The 18825-nt window shown below is 40.7% G+C and overlaps 2 protein-coding genes across 3 annotated transcripts; both read right to left on the minus strand.

Annotated features, from left to right (window-relative positions):
• Positions 1-86: 86 nt before the first annotated feature.
• On the minus strand, positions 87-9112 carry lrrc34 (leucine rich repeat containing 34). The gene is made up of 10 exons (XM_053488236.1): positions 8907-9112; positions 8712-8824; positions 7340-7404; positions 7176-7259; positions 6791-6919; positions 2020-2115; positions 1372-1526; positions 658-813; positions 451-577; positions 87-330 (listed from the first exon to the last, which is right to left on the minus strand). Exons 1-10 carry the CDS (start codon positions 9008-9010, stop codon positions 118-120), a joined length of 1242 nt encoding a protein of 413 aa, XP_053344211.1. The 5' UTR covers positions 9011-9112; the 3' UTR covers positions 87-117.
• Positions 9113-10382: 1270 nt separating this feature from the next.
• On the minus strand, positions 10383-18418 carry mynn (myoneurin). 2 transcript variants are annotated; one of them, XM_053488340.1, is made up of 9 exons: positions 18331-18418; positions 15749-16084; positions 13761-15145; positions 13514-13673; positions 12495-12673; positions 12311-12394; positions 12135-12221; positions 11563-12045; positions 10383-11526 (listed from the first exon to the last, which is right to left on the minus strand). In XM_053488340.1, the coding sequence occupies exons 2-9, from the start codon at positions 16018-16020 to the stop codon at positions 11231-11233; spliced, it is 2946 nt and encodes a 981-aa protein (XP_053344315.1). In that variant the 5' UTR covers positions 16021-16084; positions 18331-18418; the 3' UTR covers positions 10383-11230. The 2 variants fall into 2 exon arrangements, with proteins under 2 accessions (XP_053344315.1, XP_053344314.1); XM_053488339.1 differs by having other exon boundaries at positions 10383-12045.
• Positions 18419-18825: the final 407 nt, after the last annotated feature.

Raw genomic sequence — 18825 nt, forward strand, 5'->3', positions numbered from 1 at the left:
TTTTACTATAACAGTACCACACAGTATTTATTTTTAAACTGAGTGAGGCGAGCTCACTCAGATGGGTCACATGACTTAATCACATGAACTGTGTTTGTTCACGGGTTGTTGAGCTCATTAAGGTTGAAGTGTGAGCTGGTGTGATGTGCTGAGAGTCAGCGCGGCGTTACTGGCAGCGCCTCCATCCTCGCTGTAGCTCGGGGTCCAGTAGTAATGCCGGCGTAACCCGTTGGACACTTCGGCCAGGTGAACACGCCCGTCCACTGTGTACGGAGTCACGTCCGTGTGCTGCTCCGACAAACGGCTGGAGGAGATGAGCTGTGAGAATGCCTGAGACACACAAAATAGAACCAGTGAATACCTAGGGTTGGTTATCATGTTTAACGCAGCAGAGACGGACAGAGTGTGTGATCAGTGTGTGATTAACGGACCAAGCAGTAATGAGCTTACCACACACACTGGCTCCTCCAGTCTGTTCCCCCAAATGTAAACGTGCGTCAAGTGAGGATTTGCGGCGATGGCTTTGCTGAGGGACACCAGGCCGTCGGTGGATACGTTGTTGCTCTGGATGGAGAGTCTGACCGAGAAGAACAAAGTGAATAAGATTTCGATAATTTCAAACACACCTATGAGCTGGAGACAGAAAGTGACACAGACGCTCTGAGTTTGGTGTGTTCCAGCATGATGGCGTCACTCAGATACACAGCGCCGTCATCCTCGATCCTGTTGAAGGACAAGTCCAGAATCTGCAGTGTGTCATTTTTTCTCAGGAGTTGGGCCAGGTGTCTCGCACCATCCCTCGTTATTCTGTTACTATAGAAGTCAAAATGTAAAAAAAAAAACAATAAAAATTAAGAAACGAAGCTCCAGGATAAAAGCAGGGCTTGTCTGGACTGTTCAGGTCACGTTATAGACACACCGCACTTCTTAATAACAACTACAGCTAAACTAAATGATGAACAGCGGTGTGTGATATTATTGAGTAAAAAAACTATCAAATTTGCTGCAAATGAAATCTCTAGAGGTGCGGCACCATTCCTCCAGGAACAGTAATATTAATTAATGAATTAATTTCAACAAGTTTTTAAACAAATACATATTTTAAAACATATTTAACTTAATTTATGACGAGTTAAATGAGAAGATGTAATTTAAGTGATATTTTTAATAATGTAAATTGTGTAGATTGTGGGAGTTGAAGGGAGGGCATCATGGGTGTGGGATGGTAGGCGGGGCTTGGGGTTAATGGATTGGGAGGTGGAGTAAAAAAAAATAATAATTCTTGTAGCTTGCCTTGTAAAGCACAAATACATACACACACACACACACACGTGTGTGTGTACATGTATGTGTACATGTGTGTGTGTGTACCAGCGCAGGTCAAGGTAACGCAGGCTGTGGTTGGACATTAACGCCTCACACAGCCTCTGAAGTCCCCAGTCTGTCATGCCGTGCTTGGCCATGTGCAGCTCCTCCAGGCTGTGATTGACCTCCAGCATGCGAGCCATGTGGACTGTCGTCTCCTCCTGTCACAATCACCACAAACTGCACTTATTAACCCCAAAACACACCAAAACATTAGCACCTGTGTTCACACACTGCACACACGCTCATATCTGAGATTTCTCTGAGGCTTTTCATCTTTAAATGTAATCTCTACATAAAACAGTTATACTGTGCCCCCTGGTGGTGGCTGTAAAATGTTACACGTTATACACAACATGATACCTGGTCTTACTTAACACAAACCATCTCTACAAAAGTGTTTTAACTCAGTTTTACTGATCCCATCTGTTACTTAAACATATACCAATATCTAAATATTTTACACTTTAATTGAATTAAATCTGTAGTCTTGACTGTATGTTTAAATGTATTAAAATCTGTAAAGCTGACAATTTAGTTTTAAGTCATAATATTTAAATGATAAAGATCTGAAAACATCACACATATGACCTGGTGCCCAAGTCACGTGTCTCAAGTGCACACCCAGTGTGAAGTGCAGTGCAAATGTGCTACCTGCAGACTAAAGAGGAGAGGACGACTGATGTTGATGGAGAGGAGACTCCTGTTGTTGGTAAGAGCGATCGCAAATGTGATTAGACTCTGTGTGTCCTGTAGAGTTAACCAAAAAAAAAAAACAAGAAAACAAAATGAACAAAAATGCAGATAAGCAGCAATAAAAAGCGTATAGCGCTTTTAGCAATTGTCATTGTCGCAAAGCAGCTTTACACAAATAAAAAAATTATTTAAGTTTGTATGAAATGTGAATGTGTATGAATCAAAATGGTCAGTTTGTCCCTGGTGAACAAGCCGAGGGCGACAGTGGCAAGGAAAAACTCCCTGAGATGGTAATAGGAAGAAACCTTGAGAGAAACCAGACTCAACAGGGAACGCATCCTCATCTGGGTGAAACAGAAAGCAGTCAATGATCTGCATTTATACTGTGTGTTAGGTGGCAGGCAGTTCAGCTATAATAGCTGATGTTAATTGATGTTAATATGGAGTCCAGGTAGTTATTGAAGACTCAGGTAGACTTGTAAGAAGTTCCAGTCCTGAACTATCGAACTGTCAAGTCCCCAGAGAAACAGTTGCCAACACCAGTCAAGGCCAGAACCATCTTCTAGGTAGAGAGAATCATCCCCAGACACCAGACGCATCCCAGAGAGACACACAGAGAGGTCCGGAGGGCAGAGGGAGTCTGGATCACTGGCAGCGCAGGAACGACATGTGTAGCTCGACAGAGAGAGAGAAAGAGTGAAAGGAGGAGACAGGGGGAGAGAGGGAAGAGAAAGGGGGAGAAAGAGAAGAAGAGGAGAGATGGCAGTTAGGTATGGTCACAGTCACACAATGTATAATGTGAATGTGTATTAACTGTAGAGTGCAAGCAGAGACTCCGTCAGGACTAACTATGACAACATAACTAAAAGGGAGAGCCAAAAGGAAACACAAACATGAGAGGGAACTGAGATGTTAAGCAAACAATCACCTCACCGTCAGCAAACCTGAGTGATCAATGAGAGTGAGGAGGACAGCATCTAAACATACCAGTTCACCATAATACTCTACGTCCATGAGTCCCCCAGATCTGCTCCTTTACCTAAGGCAAATCTATTTATAAAAATGCTTGGCTAAATAAATAGGTTTTTAGCCTGGACTTAAACACTGAGACTGTGTCTGAGTCCCGAACACTATTTAAAAGACTATTCCATAATTTTGGGGCTTTGTAAGAAAAAGCTCCGCCCCCAGCTGTATTTTTCATAATACGCGATACTGACAAGCAGCCTGCATCCTTTGATCGAAGTAGGCGTGGCGGTTCGTAAGACACTAGCAGTTCACTCAGGTACTGCGGCGCGAGACCATTTAATGCTTTACATGTCAAGCGTAGTATTATAAAATCAATGCGAAATTTCACGGGGAGCCAATGCAGTGAAGATAAGATAGGGGTGATGTGCTCATATCTTCTGGTTCTAGTGAGGACTCTCGCTGCTGCATTCTGGACTAGCTGAAGCTTATTTATGCATCTAGCTGAACAACCAGACAGTAAGGCATTACAATAGTCCAACCTAGAGGTAATAAAAGCATGAACTAGTTTTTCCGCATCGTTAAGTGACAATATATTTCTTATCTTGGCAATATTTCTTAGGTGAAAGAATGCTATCCTGGTAATATTATCTACATGAGCTTCAAATGAAAGGCTGGAATCAATAATCACACCAAGGTCTTTTACTGTTGCACTTGATGGAACAGAAAGGCCATCTAAAGTTAGGGTGTGATCTAAAATTTTTACTCCTAGCTGTATGCGGTCCTATGACTAGAACTGTCATAGCAGAAGGAAGTTAATTAGCATCCAATTTCTTATGTCCTGCACACATTGCTCAACTTTAGTAAGCTGGTTTTTCTCATCAGGTTTTGCTGAGACATATAACTGTGTGTCGTCAGCATAACAATGAAAACTAATACCATGCTTACGGATTATGTTGCCCAGAGGAAGCAGGTAAAGGGAAAAAAGCAGTGGACCTAAAACTGAACCCTGCGGAACGCCAAACTCCACTAGAGAACATGCAGAATAATCACCATTTAAGTCTACATACTGATAACGATGGGTCAGATAGGATCTAAGCCAGGAGAGGGCTGTACCCTTAATTCCTACTACATTTTCTAATCTGTGAAGCAGAATAGCGTGATCAATGGCTATTGTCCAATAACAATTAGACATGTCAAATGCATTAGAGGATAATTGGTTGATTTTTTTTACCCCGATCAAATTACTATTTTATTATGTGCAGTGTGTAAAATCCTCAGATATACTCACAGGCCAGCTCTTTCACTGATTCTACAATACTACTTAAAATGTTCAATAAGTACAGAATACACTGCCTGGACAAAAAGTGCTTAAGAACAGTTAAATGGTCCAACAATATGGTTTGCATCAAGTAAAGACAACAACTGATGAGATAAAGGCTGAAATGATTGGGGACTGAAGGACTGAAGCTGAACAATCACTTCAGAGAAGAAATGCAGTCAGAAAAACATCCTGAATGAGTGTGATGGAATCACAGGATTGGGACTAAATCAACGAAACAGCGTACAGTATAAACTAAACAGCGTATAAACTAAAGAGTCCATAAAGAAACCACTTGTTAGGGAGACTGATCAGAAAAAAGGCTTCAGTTTACCATCGATACCATTTTGTAGATCTAAATGGAGAACCGTCTGGTGTAATGCCAGTGAAATATGGGGTCCCACAAGGGTCAGTTTTAGGACCTCTGCGGTTCTCAATATACATGCTTCCCTTGGGTAACATCATTAGAAAACATGGGATTAGTTTCCATTGTTATGCTGATGATACCCAGTTATACATCTCAACAAAACCAGACAAAATACCTAAGTTGCATAGATTAACTGAGTGTGTCCAGGAAATAAAAGATTGGATGACCAATAACTTTCTAAAATTCAGATAAGACAGAGATATTACTTACTGGCCCAAAAACCAGCACACAACAGCTTTCACAATTCAGCCTGTGTTTAGAAGGATGTACTATTACCACCAGCTCGTCAGTAAAAGACCTGGGCGTAATATTAGACAGCAACTTGTCCTTTGAAAATCATATCTCCAATATCACAAAAACAGCCTTTTCCCATCTTAGAAATATTGCCAAACTTAGGAGCATCTTATCCGTATTTGATGCAGAAAAGCTAGTTCATGCATTCATGACCTCCAGACTGGACTATTGTAATGCATTACTAGGTGGTTGTCCTGCATCCTCAATAAAAAAGCTTCAGTTAGTCCAAAATGCAGCCGCCAGGGTTCTCACTAGATCCAGAAAATATGATCATATAACCCCAATATTATCATCTCTGCACTGGCTACCTGTTCAGTTTACGCTATAATCCACCACGCTCCTTAAGATCACAAAACTCTGGACTTCTTGTTATTCCCAGAATTTCAAAATCTACAAAAGGGGGCAGGGCATTTTCATATTTAGCTCCAAAGCTTTGGAATGGCCTTCCAGACACTGTTCGGGGCTCAGACAGTTTCCCAGTTTAAAAGTAGACTCAAGACGCATCTCTTTATTCTAGCATATGCGTAACTCATACCATAACTTCAGTCTCCAGTACATCTATCCTGAATGGCAACTACGCAAATTCTCTCCATCTGTTCTGTTTTTTTTACCCATCCTGAGGCATCTGGAGATTGTACCAGCTTCAGTAGACAAAGGCCAACCCTGTGAGGTTCCCGAGGCATCCAGAGAAGGACCAGCTCCAGCTGAATTCTGCTTCATGACGGTTGGAGCTACACATGCTGCTTCTGAGCTCCCAGTAATTCAGACCCCATCTGCCCTCTGCACCTACTGACTCCCTGTGCTGAACTGGACTTTATGTTAATTTAAGGAACTTCTGTTATATTAACCTTTCAGCTACATAACACACATGATGTTATATAATTTCTATCTGTTATTACTCAAATGAGGATGGGTACCCTGTTGAGTCTGGTTCCTCTCAAGGTTTCTTCCTATTTCCATCCCAGGGAGTTTTTTCCTCCCACTGTCGCTGTCACCCTTGGCTTACTTATTAGAGACATTTCATTTATCAATCATTCATTCATCTCATTATTATCGAGACACATTTTTCTCACACATACACACTTCCAAAATTTTCTTTAAAAAAATCTTTCATTTTTGTGAAGCTGCTTTGAGACAATGACCATTGTTAAAAGCGCTATATAAATAAATTTTAATTGAATTGAAGTTTACTAGAAACCATAAAGACTGGACTTTGGAGTGATGAAAAAAAGGTCATGTGACCTGATGAGTCCAGACCGATCCTATCCCAGAGTGATAGGCGTGTCAGGGTAAGAAGGGAAGGACATGAAGCGATGCTCCCATCATGCATAGTGTCCACTGTACAAGCCTCTGGAGACAGTGTTATGATCTGGGGTTGATCAGTTACTCAGGTCTAGACTCAGTAATGTTATGGGGCAATAAAATGAAGTCAGCTGACCACCTGAATGTACTGAATCACCAGAGGATCACATCTATAGAGTTTTAATTCCCTGGTTTCACAGACATATTCCGAGATTGTGACAGAGCGGTTCTGTGAGCATGACGAATTATTTTTACACATGAACTGGCCATTAGATTTTGTATCATAATCAAAGCTAAAGCAGCTTAAACAAAAACATTAGAGTCTGCAACATTTTTTTACGAGGCACTGTATATTGTATATATCATATCAGACAATATTAATATATTATATAGTAATATATTTCTGTGTTTCTCCACATTACCAGGTCACAATCTGACATGTCCAGCTCTTCCAACGTGCTGTTGCTTTGCAACATGCAGGCGAGGTGCATGCCGCCTTTATTTCTGATCTTATTTCCTGTCATTCTTAGTCTCTTCAGGGTTGTGTTGTGCTGTAAAAATGTAAGTGAGAACAGGAACTAGTTTCACTAAAGTTCAACATTAAATATATAAAAGTGAAATTTGCTGTTCTAAAATAAATTAAAAAAAACCTGTAATAAATGGCAAATGTCAATGTTTTATAGGGAAATAAACACGTAACAGCAGTGGTGAGAACACTAACCTCATTTCAACACACCACTTACCAGTAGTAACACGAGTATGTTTAAAAAGATCAAGCGTCTTCAACATGAAATAAAATATACTAACATGCAAACTTTTCGCAATTCGCTCTGCACCATCAGCTTCAATGTTGTTGCACATTAGGTCGAGCTTCTGCAGAGCCACATTCTCCTGTAAGAGTTTAAACCAGTGCAGCTCTCAGTAGTTTAAATGGAAATTTTATTAATATTTTATTTAGATATGTAAAATACCTGGATGAGATCCGCGAGATGGAATGCTCCTTCATCTGAGATCCTATTGTAACTCAGATCTAAAGCTGAACAAGGGGATGTTAGGAACATGTAATCAGATGTCATAATCAATGTCAATATCATCATCATCTTTGTGATCGTGAGCATCTTTATTTATAGAGCATGTGGTAGCTTAGTGTTATAATATCAAGTATTAAGAAATCAAATGACAAGAAATAAAGCAACATAATAAACAATGATGGAATGAAACATTAAATAAAATAGGGAAATACAAATTAAATGTCATACATGTTTTTATAAAATGAGGAACGAAAAACAAACACCAAATTAAAAAACAAAGAAGCACCATTAATTAAAATGCATTTGACTTAGTAAACTTTTTGCCCCTTTTCTCATATACTGTACAAAAAATATGATACATAAAATGCTATGTGGCTATGAAGGCATCAGTATGATGCAGAAATACTGTATAAAAGCTTCCTTCTTATTTGAAATGTGCATGTCACATTGCACAAAGCCAGAGGTTTTGGTGAAAATTAATTCATGCAAATGTATGCATTTAAGATGAAAAGTTAGTGATCACGCTATAAGAGGGCTGTATTTAAATACACCAGTACGGTACTAAATGTAATGCAAAAGTGGGCTTAACTTTTTTCATTAACTGACATGGTGGTTCAAACTTTTGTATAGAGGAAGAGACATTGAACCACAAAGCCTTGACTTAACAGTCTCTATCGATAATCATGCATTTGCACCATCCTTAAACCCAGCTCACAAATCCTGAAAACCCACTTTGTCACAGTTAAAGAATGTTTATGGAGGTGGCACCATTGATGAGAGCAGCATGCACAGATGGACAAAGAAGTTTAAAGAAGGGGAAACCAGCACCAGGAATTTTTAAAGAGGATCAGAGAGCTGGGTTTAACAATGGAGCAAATGCATGGCTTGTGATGGAGCAACATTGAACATGTATACATCTTGCATTACTTTTGGTACAGTTTGATACTGTGTCAGGAAAACAAGACACTAATGTTTAGAGTCACCAGGACCTCAGATTAGAGCCGTTACGAAGCTTCACAGAGCAGAAGTAGCAGATATACGTCTCATTTCAGATAAAAGCCTTTAATATTGTTTTACAGAGTAGAAAGAACTAAAAATCATGAAAGACCCGGGAGTTAGAAGGGGTGTACAAACTTTTGACTTGTGGTGTACATATATTCAGTTTTATAACGTTTTAAGAGAAGTTACTGGCAAAACCCAGAACCATTTCAAATGTAAGTTTAGTATAAACAGGTAAGAACTTTCTTAAAGATCTGTTGATGTTCCTGAGGATTTCTGTGACTAGATGCAGGAGACACGGCGGAAGTCCCACCTCTCACACGTCCATCACCCCGGAGTGTCTCACACACGGCTCGCGCGTCTCCATCCGTTAACCTGCGACCGGCGGCCTGGCGGCTGTTTCCCCTCAGACTGAGAGAAACATCACTGAGGGCGGAAAGGTTCCGTTCTTATAGATAAAGTGAATAATCCAGAGTAATGAAGAAAACACGCGGTGCGGTGAACAAACCTAACGCGGCGTTCCGCCTCCTTCAGCTCCTGTGAAATGTAAGCGTTGAGAGACAGATGGAGGTCCGAACAGACTGATGAATAAACATCATTTAAACTCTCCATGATAAAAATCTCGCGAAAGTGAAGGAGAAAAATCTCGCGCCACTTTTCTATGGTTCTGTGTTACCGTAGCAACAGCGCTGCCACGCACGAGCCCAAACAATTGACGCGCTCTGCGTCTGACGTCATTTCTCTCAGACCCGAGACTTAGGCGCTTCAGGCCGGTCACATGACATCATCAGCTGCTTCAACAAACAAACAAAAAAAAAAACACATGTAAAGTCCAAATCCTATTAAATCCTTTCTGCTCTCTTACTACACTTACTTAATTTTAATAATCACTCCAAATAAATTGATATAGAAATCGATAAGCTTTACGTCTGCACTTTTAATATGAAGCTTCATTTGCCACTTTATCATCAGAATTCTTTGAGTGTCGACATCAGGAGTTGTAAAGCATTCTTTAGTATTTCAGAACTAGTGTTATTTAAGGCTAACTGATGCAGTGAGGCCTGGGATGGATTGGCACCCTGTCCAGGGCCCAAATGTAAATATGCCCCCAAAATCCTGGGAAAGGCTCCAGGCCCCCACAACCCTGAATACAGGATACATGTCAGAGGATCACTTAAATGCTTAGTAAAATCAAATCATAAAAAAGTGGAACTCAAGGCTATGTTGAATAGTGAAAGTAAGAGTATTTCCACACACGCAGTGATGAGAACTCACAGGATTGGGACTAAACAGCTGTGTAGCCTTAAGAAAACCACTCAACAGTGAGACAAATTAGGAAAAAAAGGCCTCAGTTTGCTAGGGAGCATAAAATAATCCAGTGTAAGGATCTATCCAATGATGGAAACTTCAAAGTACTTTTGTAAGTTGCTCTGGATAAGAGCATCTGACAAATGCCTAAATGTAAATGTAAATGATTGGCTGGTGAAGCGATGGAAAAGGTCATGTGGTCTGATGAATTCAGATTTAACGTGTTCCAAAATGATGGGCACCATCATGGTAAGGAGAAAGGCGGATGGAGTGATGCACACATCATGCCTAGTGCCTACTGTACAAGCTTGTAGAGGCAGTGATATGATCTGGGGTTGCATCAGTTGCTCAGGTCTAGGCTTAGCTGATGATGCACTAAATGCATGAAATGACGAGGTTTTATATCTATGGAGCTTTTCTTCTCTGATGGCACAGTCATATTCCAATATCGCGACACCAGGATTCATTTGGGACGTGCTGGAGAAGGCTTTACGCAGGGGGGGGGGCGACTTTCCCCTCATCATCAATACAAGATCTTGGTGAGAAATTAATGTGACACCGGACAGAAGTACATGCTGTGACGTTGCACAAGCCGATCAAAACCATGCGCAGCCATAATCAAAGCAAAAGGAGGTCCAATAAAATATTAGTGCATGAGACTTTTCCTTGGCCAGGCAGCATAGCATAACTTTAATTTCTATTAAGGCATCTGAGAGTAAACAATATGATGTTTAACTAGCTGGGCTACAGCTGTAATGATATGAGTGGGTAATAGACAAAACAATCAGAAACAAATATATCTCTCAGAAGCATTGGTAAATAATAGAGGAATGACTCAAGTGGACTAAAATCATACTCATGACACAAAACCAGAATGTACAAAATCTAATTTAACAAAATCTTTAAATGGAACAGGTCTGGTTTGTAAGGATCACAGCAGAAAATTGAATATTTATTGAGTCGCTGGAGGTTTATCTTTGTTTAGTGGCAATAAGGCTGAAACTGCTCATAATAAAACAGAGAAAATTTAATTTGTCAAAGATGTAAATCTCTTTTAAAGAGTCGACATAAAAAAAAAATCGCAAAATTACATAATGAAAAATAACACCAAGCTGGACAATTCATCATTTGTATTGTTTTTTTTTCTCAAAAAAAAAAGAAAAAAAAAAGGATTTAGTAGCAATCTCACAATATTATGTTAAGAGCAAAATATTAGCTTGAGCGTTCCCTCCACGTTGTGGTTATCAGGTACTTTTACATACAAAGCATCTGTTTAATCCCTAGTAATCTGAAATGACACTGTGCAGAAGAACAGCGTTGTGGACATGATCATCAGGATATCTTTTTTTTCTCTCAATACTGGAAAGCTTAAATAAAAAACTACATAAAAATTGACCTCCTCCTGGAGCAGTCTCTGAAATACACTTAAGATTGTCTCCATTTTACAAAGACAACTACACTAAAAGTACTTTGGACTGCAACAGATATGCCCTGGAGACCAGATGTTTCTCGAGATCTGCGACCTTAATCGATAGTCTGTACGATGACGATCTGAGCATGTTCAATGTCTGAGGAACCAGGAATTTCATACTGCTCCACGACATAACTCACTTGCTCAGTGGAATCTCCGTGCTGAATGAGCATCGGAGTTTCTGAAGATTCATCGTGTTGGATGATCATTGGCGATCCTGTAGCTTCTGAATGCTGGATGATCATAGGAGTCTCAGAGGAATTTGCGTGTTGGATAATCATCGGTGCTCCAGAGATCATTTGTGCTCCTGAGGAATCGGCATGTTGGATGATCAGCGGTGTCTCGGAAGCTTCTGAATGCTGGATGATCATTGGCGTTCCTGAACCTTCCGAATGCTGGATGATCATTGGCGTTCCTGAACCTTCCGAATGCTGGATGATCATTGGTGTTCCTCCAGCTTCTGAGTGTTGGATGATCATTGGTGTTCCTCCAGCGTCCGAATGCTGGATGATCATTGGTGTTCCCCCAGCTTCTGAGTGCTGGATGATCATCGGAGCCTCGGAGGACTCAGCGTGTTGGATAATCATCGGAGATCCAGAGATCATTTGGGTTCCTGAAGCTTCTGAATGCTGAATGATCATCGGTGCCCCTGCAGCTTCTGAATGCTGGATGATCATTGGGGCATCTGGCTGATGGATGATCATAGACGCCTCAGAAGTGAGAGGGGTTTCGTCTGGAAAGCTTGGCTCTGGGGATTCTGACAAAACAGAGCGCACTCGGGCTATCAGACCCTGATGATCAATCGGGATGTTGATTGGACACTCGACAGACTCAGATTTAGCGGGCTCGTCATCCTGATCTGGAGGAGCTAAAGGAGTTAAAACAAAAGTTAGCTAAAATCAGAAGTTAGAAGCATTCCAGAACACTGTTATTAAGAATATTAAATTGCATACATACCGCTGTGCTTTAGAGCTCTGTGCTTCTTCAGGCTATAAATATCAGACAGGGTATTTCCACATATATTACAGATCACTCGCCTTGAACCTGTATTAAAAAATATGCTAATTAATCCACTGAACACTTCCACATTATCACCTTCAGAACATATAATTTAATATCTAGCTCTTATTCACCATTGTGGATATCCATGTGCTTCCTGAGCTCCCCAGATGTTAAGCAGGGTTTTCCACAGTCAAGGCAGATGTAAGGAGTCACTCCTGGAAATAATTTATTTACAAAAAGTGTAAAACCAGCGGAGAAAACATTCCTCTCTTGCTGAGAAGACTAATTGTGAGAATTGAGGTTTGCTGGTCTCACCCGTGTGTTTCCTGGTGTGTGAGATGAGCGAGCTGGAGACAGCGAAGGCCATGCCACACGTGTCACAGACGTAGGGTTTCTCGCCCGTGTGTCGGCGCTTGTGGTACATCAGCGTGCTCGCCTGAGTGAAACGTTTCCCACATTCACCACATTCGTATGGCTTTTCCCCGCTGTGTGTCCTGCGTATAGACAAAAGTTTTTGGACGAAATACATGTAAAAAGAATATTTAAAGAAACAACCTTACAGCACCCCCCTGGAGCGGAAAGCGTTAAGGCCCTGCTTAAGGGCCCGACAGTGGCAGATTGGCAGTGCTGGGGCTTGAACATTTGCAATTCTGCTCAGTAAACCAAAATGTTAATGGTTCAGAAGGCACGGACCCCCGACGCAGTAAAGATGGTTGGTTTGGCTGTAATTCCTCTTTATATGTGGCAAGCAAGAAAGCAACAGAATATTTATTTTCACTGTTCCTTCTGACACAGAGCTGCGATTTCAGTCCCAAGGGTCATTAAAATTAAGACTTTTATAAAGCTGTTTAATTTTAATGTAAATTAACTATGACACAAATACAAACTATATATCGGACCTGTCCTACAGTCCTACCTGCACTCAGTTTGCTTTTAATGTTTCACAGGTAAGAACAGTGATTTCATCTTCTCCATTCATATATATAATCTCTCATTAAGTTTGTAGGTAAAAAATTATAAAAAGATCTCTGGACCTTCAGGACAGCGGAGTTTACACAAGATCTGGTTTCTCTGTAACACGATAAGCTTGGTTTTATTTACTTATTAAGTAAATAAGGAAAAAAGAATTATGCACAAATTTGTGTGATACAAAAGAAACAAAAACACTTGGAAATGTACTCCTGTTAGAGGAAAACAATCAACATCAAGGTAATAACTAACTTCACTTCATCACTTACTTTGGTGCTGTATCATTTACCTAAAACAGCCTGCTCTGAATGTTTTCTTTTCTGGTTTACTTTAATGTAATTAATTGAGGTAACAAAGTCACACACCTCATGTGGATTTTAAGATTGCTGGATGTAGCGAAAGCTGCAGGACACACGTCACACTTGTGAGGCTTTTCCTCTCCGTGATGCATACGGCAGTGATACACCAACTGACACTTTTGTGCAAACGAGGCATCACAAAGGCTGCAAGAGAATGGCTTTTCACCTGCATGCACAGGAGAGAGAGCAAACAGCAATAATGTCAATTGAAAATACATATACTGAAAAACTCTCGACTGAATTAAAGTATTACCTGTGTGAATCCGAAGGTGTGTCTTGAGCTGGTTCCCCTGCCTGAAGCATCGTCCACACAGCTGGCACTCGTAAGGCTTAAGCCCTTTGTGTATACGCATGTGTCTGCGCAGGCTACTCATTTCTGAAAACAGGTTCCCGCAGATGTTGCAGATGGGCCGCAGCTTGTTTTGTGTCACCTTGACTTCCTTCTCCTCTTCCTCCTCCTCCTCCTCCCCCCAATCCTCACTGCACTCCTCCTCCTCCTCCTCCTCCTCCTCCTCTTCCTCTGCTGCTGCTTCTTCCTGCTCGTTTTCATCCTTGCTGGCTTGGCTCTCTCTTAGTTTTCGGCTCAGGCTCCGCTTCCTTGTGCTTGTCCGGACCTTCTTGGCGTTTACTGGAGATTCCGGTTTGCAGTCGAGGGGCTCAGAGGACGACTCTTTCGGCTGATTGTTCTCCTGATCCAGTCCAGCATCCTGTTCTGTTCCTCCTTCTGTGTTGTCAGATTCGGGCATTCCTGGTGGCAGGGGTTTGGAGCGCGGCCTGCCCCTCTTACGCACTCCTTCTTTCTGTGCTATCTGTGTAACGGTCTCATCAGGGTTCGGGATTTCGGCAGCCTCAGACGGCAGAGACTTGGTACGAGGTCGGCCCCTTCCTCGTTTCACGACCACAAGCTCTGTAGTATTCTCAGGTTCTGATGTTGTTTTGTTCTCTACCTCTCCATTTGTGTTTACCTCATCTTCATTTCCTTGTGGATTTACAGACTCAGATGGCTTTGACTGGACTGTTCCACTTTCACTTACTTCAACATTAACCACTGCGGTGTTTTCTTCCCTGCCGGTCAAGTCTACTACTTCAGACGGCAACGGTCTCAGACGTGGCCGTCCTCTTGGTCTTCCGGTTCCTCTCTTCACTACAGCACTCTCTGTAGTCGGGCTCTTGTCCATCATTACAGCATCCACTTTGTCAGAATCCAAAGGTCTCGTCCGAGGCCGCCCTCTTGGCCTGCCCCTTCCCCGGCCTCGTCCTCTCGGGGAAAGCGGGCTTTCCTTCCTCGTAAAATCATCCCCCTCTTCGTAAAGCCGAGTCCTGGGCTTCCTGATCCTCTTCTCTGTGCCTTGTGGAGTGTGTTCACTGGATAACTGGGAATCGTTAACTGGAGCAGCTTTTTCACCAAACACTTCTGATTTATTTTCTTGCAACTTCCATAGCGTCTCCCTTTCCTTCACTTCCTCGAGTGGTTCCAGTGGTTCGTAGTCATCCGGGCTGAGTGGAGAACGAGGATCTGGGAAGATCATGTCCTTCTCAGCAGCAGGACTTTCTCTATCAGCATTCGAGGAACAGAAAGCCAGGACTTCCTGTATGCCAAGGAAGGATGCTGCATTTTGAATGCTTGGAATTTCATCCCTGCATGAACATAAAAGAAGCATTTATATGACCTCAGAGCAGATCATCAAAGACTCTACTGCATATGTGTTTAGGCTCACTATTAGTGTATTCAAACTCAATCTCAAAATCAGATAAATCTATAAGTTACATTTTTGTGTTATAGAACAGAAACACAATCTCACGACTGTGACCTAAATCTTCAGAATGGTGGAATTTGCTGTACGGCAGTTTTCTTTATATTAATTTCATGCCTGACTTATCTGTATAGAGTAAAACATGTATAATTATGTTCATTTTGTAAAAAAGATTTTAAATATTTTGTTCATGGGTCAGACACCCAGTGCGTATACTCAGCATGCTCATCTTCCATGTCTGTGACTCCTTACATTTCATCTGGAAGTTTTAGGGGCAAACAGGATGAAACTCCTGAATGAATAAATCCTCTTATGTTGCCATAAAAATTTTAAATATTTCATCTTTACAGACAAATCACTAGCGTGTTTCAAGACTAGATATCAGGTTAAATACGAATTCCCAGGACGCTTATCATTCAACAAAAAATACTTCAACACACTCTCATTCTAATCTCCAAGCCCCAAAAACTCAGACTCTTGTTCTCACCCGTCCAGGTTTAAGTTTCCCGTGTACATGTAGTCCAGCAGTTTCTCAAACACAGCAGCGCTAACCAACTCGGGTTCCAGAGTAATGGTGGCGTCTCCTTTTCCTGCATCGATACACTGTGTGGAGAAATACTCGCTGAAGGCTGCCAGGACGTTATGGTGAGCTTTGTAGCGGGTCTGGCCGACGACGACGGTACAGTCACACAGGAAACCTCGCTCCTTCTGCTTTCTCAGCTGCTCCACAAGGAACTCACTGTGAGGGATTCGGGCCATGACATGCAACAAGAGAAATCTCCAAAAGAGAAATGAGACCAGAGAATATTCAGACTCTGTGTTTCTGAAGGAAAAAAAAAAGATGAGAAATGCACGAGAAACAATTATTACATGGTTTTTGCACAAATGACGCTATTACACAATTTCCTTGGATTCTTTAAAAAAAAACTAATCAGAACTATTCATCATGGCTATATATACAGTACACACACACACATATATATATATATATATATATATATATATATATATATATTAGGGATGCACCGAAATTTCGGCCGCCGAAAATTTTCGGCCGAAATAGCATTATCGGTTTCGGCCGAAACGTAAGAAAGCGCCGAAAATAAAAGCCGAAATTGTCGCCACGCCTCTCCCATCCTCCCGTCTCGTTCGCGCTGTCATTACGCATCAAACACGGAGTATGTCGGCGGTTTGGAAGCACTTGGAAGCAAGTTTTGTTATTGTTAAACAGCCTTATTACTGTTATTTATTATCAATAAAAGTTTGATTGCTTAATTAATTTGTAGTTTTTTAATACAAACAAAAAGAAAATATTTTAAACATGTTTTTTAATGAAGCCATTTTCGGTTTCGGTATCGGTTTTCGGCCAAGTACATCCAAAAATTTCGGTTTCGTTTTCGGCCCAGAATTTTCATTTCGGTGCATCCCTAATATATATATATACACACACACACACACACAGTCTCTCACCTATTAATTCAATTCAATTTTATTTGTATAGCGCTTTTAGCAATTTTCATTGCCGCAAAGCAGCTTTACACAGTCAAAAGAATTATTTAAGTTTGTATGAAATGTGAATTTGTATGAATTAAAATGGTCAGTTTGTCCCTGGTGAGCAAGCCGAGGGTGACAGTGGCAAGGAAAAACTCCCTGAGATGGTAATAGGAAGAAACCTTGAGAGGAACCAGACTCAACAGGGAACCCATCCTCATCTGGGTGAAACAGAAAGCAGTAAATGATCTGCATTTATACAGTGTGTAGGGTGGGAGGCAGTTCAGCTATAATAGCTGATGTTAATTGATGTTAATATGGAGTCCAGGTAGTTACTGAAGACCCAGGTAGACTTGTAAGCAGTTCCAGTCATGAACTATCGAACTGTCAAGTCAGTGTACAGTGTACAATGTACAGTAGATGTTAATAATGGAGGCAGGGTGGTGTAGTAGTGGTTAGCACTGTGCTTGGTGGGTTTCCTCCGGTTTTCTCCCACAGTCTAAAGAATGTCAGATTAGGCTAACTGAAGTTCCCAAATTGCGCGTAGTGTTTAAGTGTGTGAGTGAATGTTGACCTGATCCTCTGCCAGGGTTTTAAAATGGGGAATAAATGCGGTAATCACCTTTGGCTTCCACTGTAGTTGGACTACAGAGGTTCCTCGATGTTTGGATGGTAATATTATTATTGTACACTTGTTTGTACCAGGCCTGCAGGTATAATGCAAAATTTAGGTTTTCCTAAAAAAATCTTTATTTCAGCTTGTCACACATTTGTGAATGATTTTTCCTCCTTCATTCACAAAGAGCAAATGTGAGTCATATAAATGAACCAAAATCAATCATGAGGTAAATTACTAAAGTTGAATAAAATGTTTGTCGGTAGGATATAACATCAAGCCAAAACACTTATTTATAGCCCATCTCAGGTGTAAAATGATCATTTAGGTGTTATAACTCTTTAATGTGTTCACTTCGGTGCCTTAAATATTATATAACCATATTATAACATTAAACTTCATTAAGATGAACCTCTACAGACTCTTACAAAGACACGAAACAATGTTAAAATGTCTCAACGTCCCCCCGCGTCAACTCTTAAAGCCCAGGTTATAAGCAATATTTACATGATTTATGCCCTTATACTGACATGTAATAATAAATAATTAGCTGGTCAACTTTCCCAGCTCTGACAGCTCGGAGACTCTCAATAAAAATAAAAGTTCCCGCCGTTTAAAAGTTGCTAGCTAACGTGAACTTCTTTGCTAACGCGCGAGGATTAGCCGCCGACCAGGCCTCGTGTGAGATTCAAATATTTTCAATAAATCTATTTTTATTGTGGATACTTTATACAAAAAAAAATCTATATCATCCCAGAAAAGAATGCTACAAGTTCTGACATTCAAAACAAAGGGCTCTTATTTCGAAAACGGCTCAATCCGGTGCAGCTCCAACCACGGCTGGCGGATTTTACCCCCAAACACTATCGAGCCAGATAAAACCATACAATAAATAAATAAAACATTTTAGAAAAAATACAATTATATAACAAATATTTTGAAGTGATATATTTAGACCTTACATTAATGCAAGCGTAGATTAAAATCCTTCGCTACGGTCGGCCATTTTTAGGTTAGTCCAGGAGGATTGTTAACATGACGTAATATCCGGTTGTCTCTTCTGAGCCTAAAAAAGTTTCCTGGTTCATCCTGCAGATGGAGCCAGAGAGGCAGAAACATTTTTTTCTTCATTTCTTTTTTTTTTTTTTTAACTTTTGTAACCCAGCTATGGGTAAGTACACACAAGGTTCGCTTATGTAAATACAGTAAATATATACAATGGTCTAACCCTAAATAAACAACTCACTTAATGTTAATTTAGGCTCTGAAATTAATAGAAAACAAAGCCTTGCATACAAAATAACACTTGTATTATTTAAACAACAAATACATAAAAAATTCAATAACAATAACAAGTGTGTGTGTGTGTGTGTGTGTGTATTTATCAGTTTAGGTGTATTACTGGATGAATTAAGGATCACCAGTTCAGTTCATTCAGTTCACGTTGCTGAGCTCAA

The sequence above is a fragment of the Clarias gariepinus genome, chromosome 26 (genome assembly GCF_024256425.1).
Source record: "Clarias gariepinus isolate MV-2021 ecotype Netherlands chromosome 26, CGAR_prim_01v2, whole genome shotgun sequence".
Taxonomy (NCBI): Eukaryota; Metazoa; Chordata; class Actinopteri; order Siluriformes; family Clariidae; genus Clarias; species Clarias gariepinus.

Bases quoted from the DNA above. Each gene is read 5' to 3' on its own strand.
- lrrc34 (XM_053488236.1), bottom strand. From the start codon at position 9,010: ATGGAGAGTTTAAATGATGTTTATTCATCAGTCTGTTCGGACCTCCAT. The intron at 8,825-8,906 runs GTTTGTTCACCG...TTCCGCCCTCAG, and splicing joins GAGGCGGAACGCCGCGTTAG to TGATGTTTCTCTCAGTCTGA. The intron at 2,116-6,790 runs GTAATGTGGAGA...TTAACTCTACAG, and splicing joins ACATGTCAGATTGTGACCTG to GACACACAGAGTCTAATCAC.
- mynn (XM_053488339.1), bottom strand. From the start codon at position 16,020: ATGGCCCGAATCCCTCACAGTGAGTTCCTTGTGGAGCAGCTGAGAAAG. The intron at 12,222-12,310 runs GTGAATAAGAGC...TTTTTAATACAG, and splicing joins GCACATGGATATCCACAATG to GTTCAAGGCGAGTGATCTGT. The intron at 12,046-12,134 runs GTATGTATGCAA...TAACTCCTTTAG, and splicing joins CAGAGCTCTAAAGCACAGCG to CTCCTCCAGATCAGGATGAC.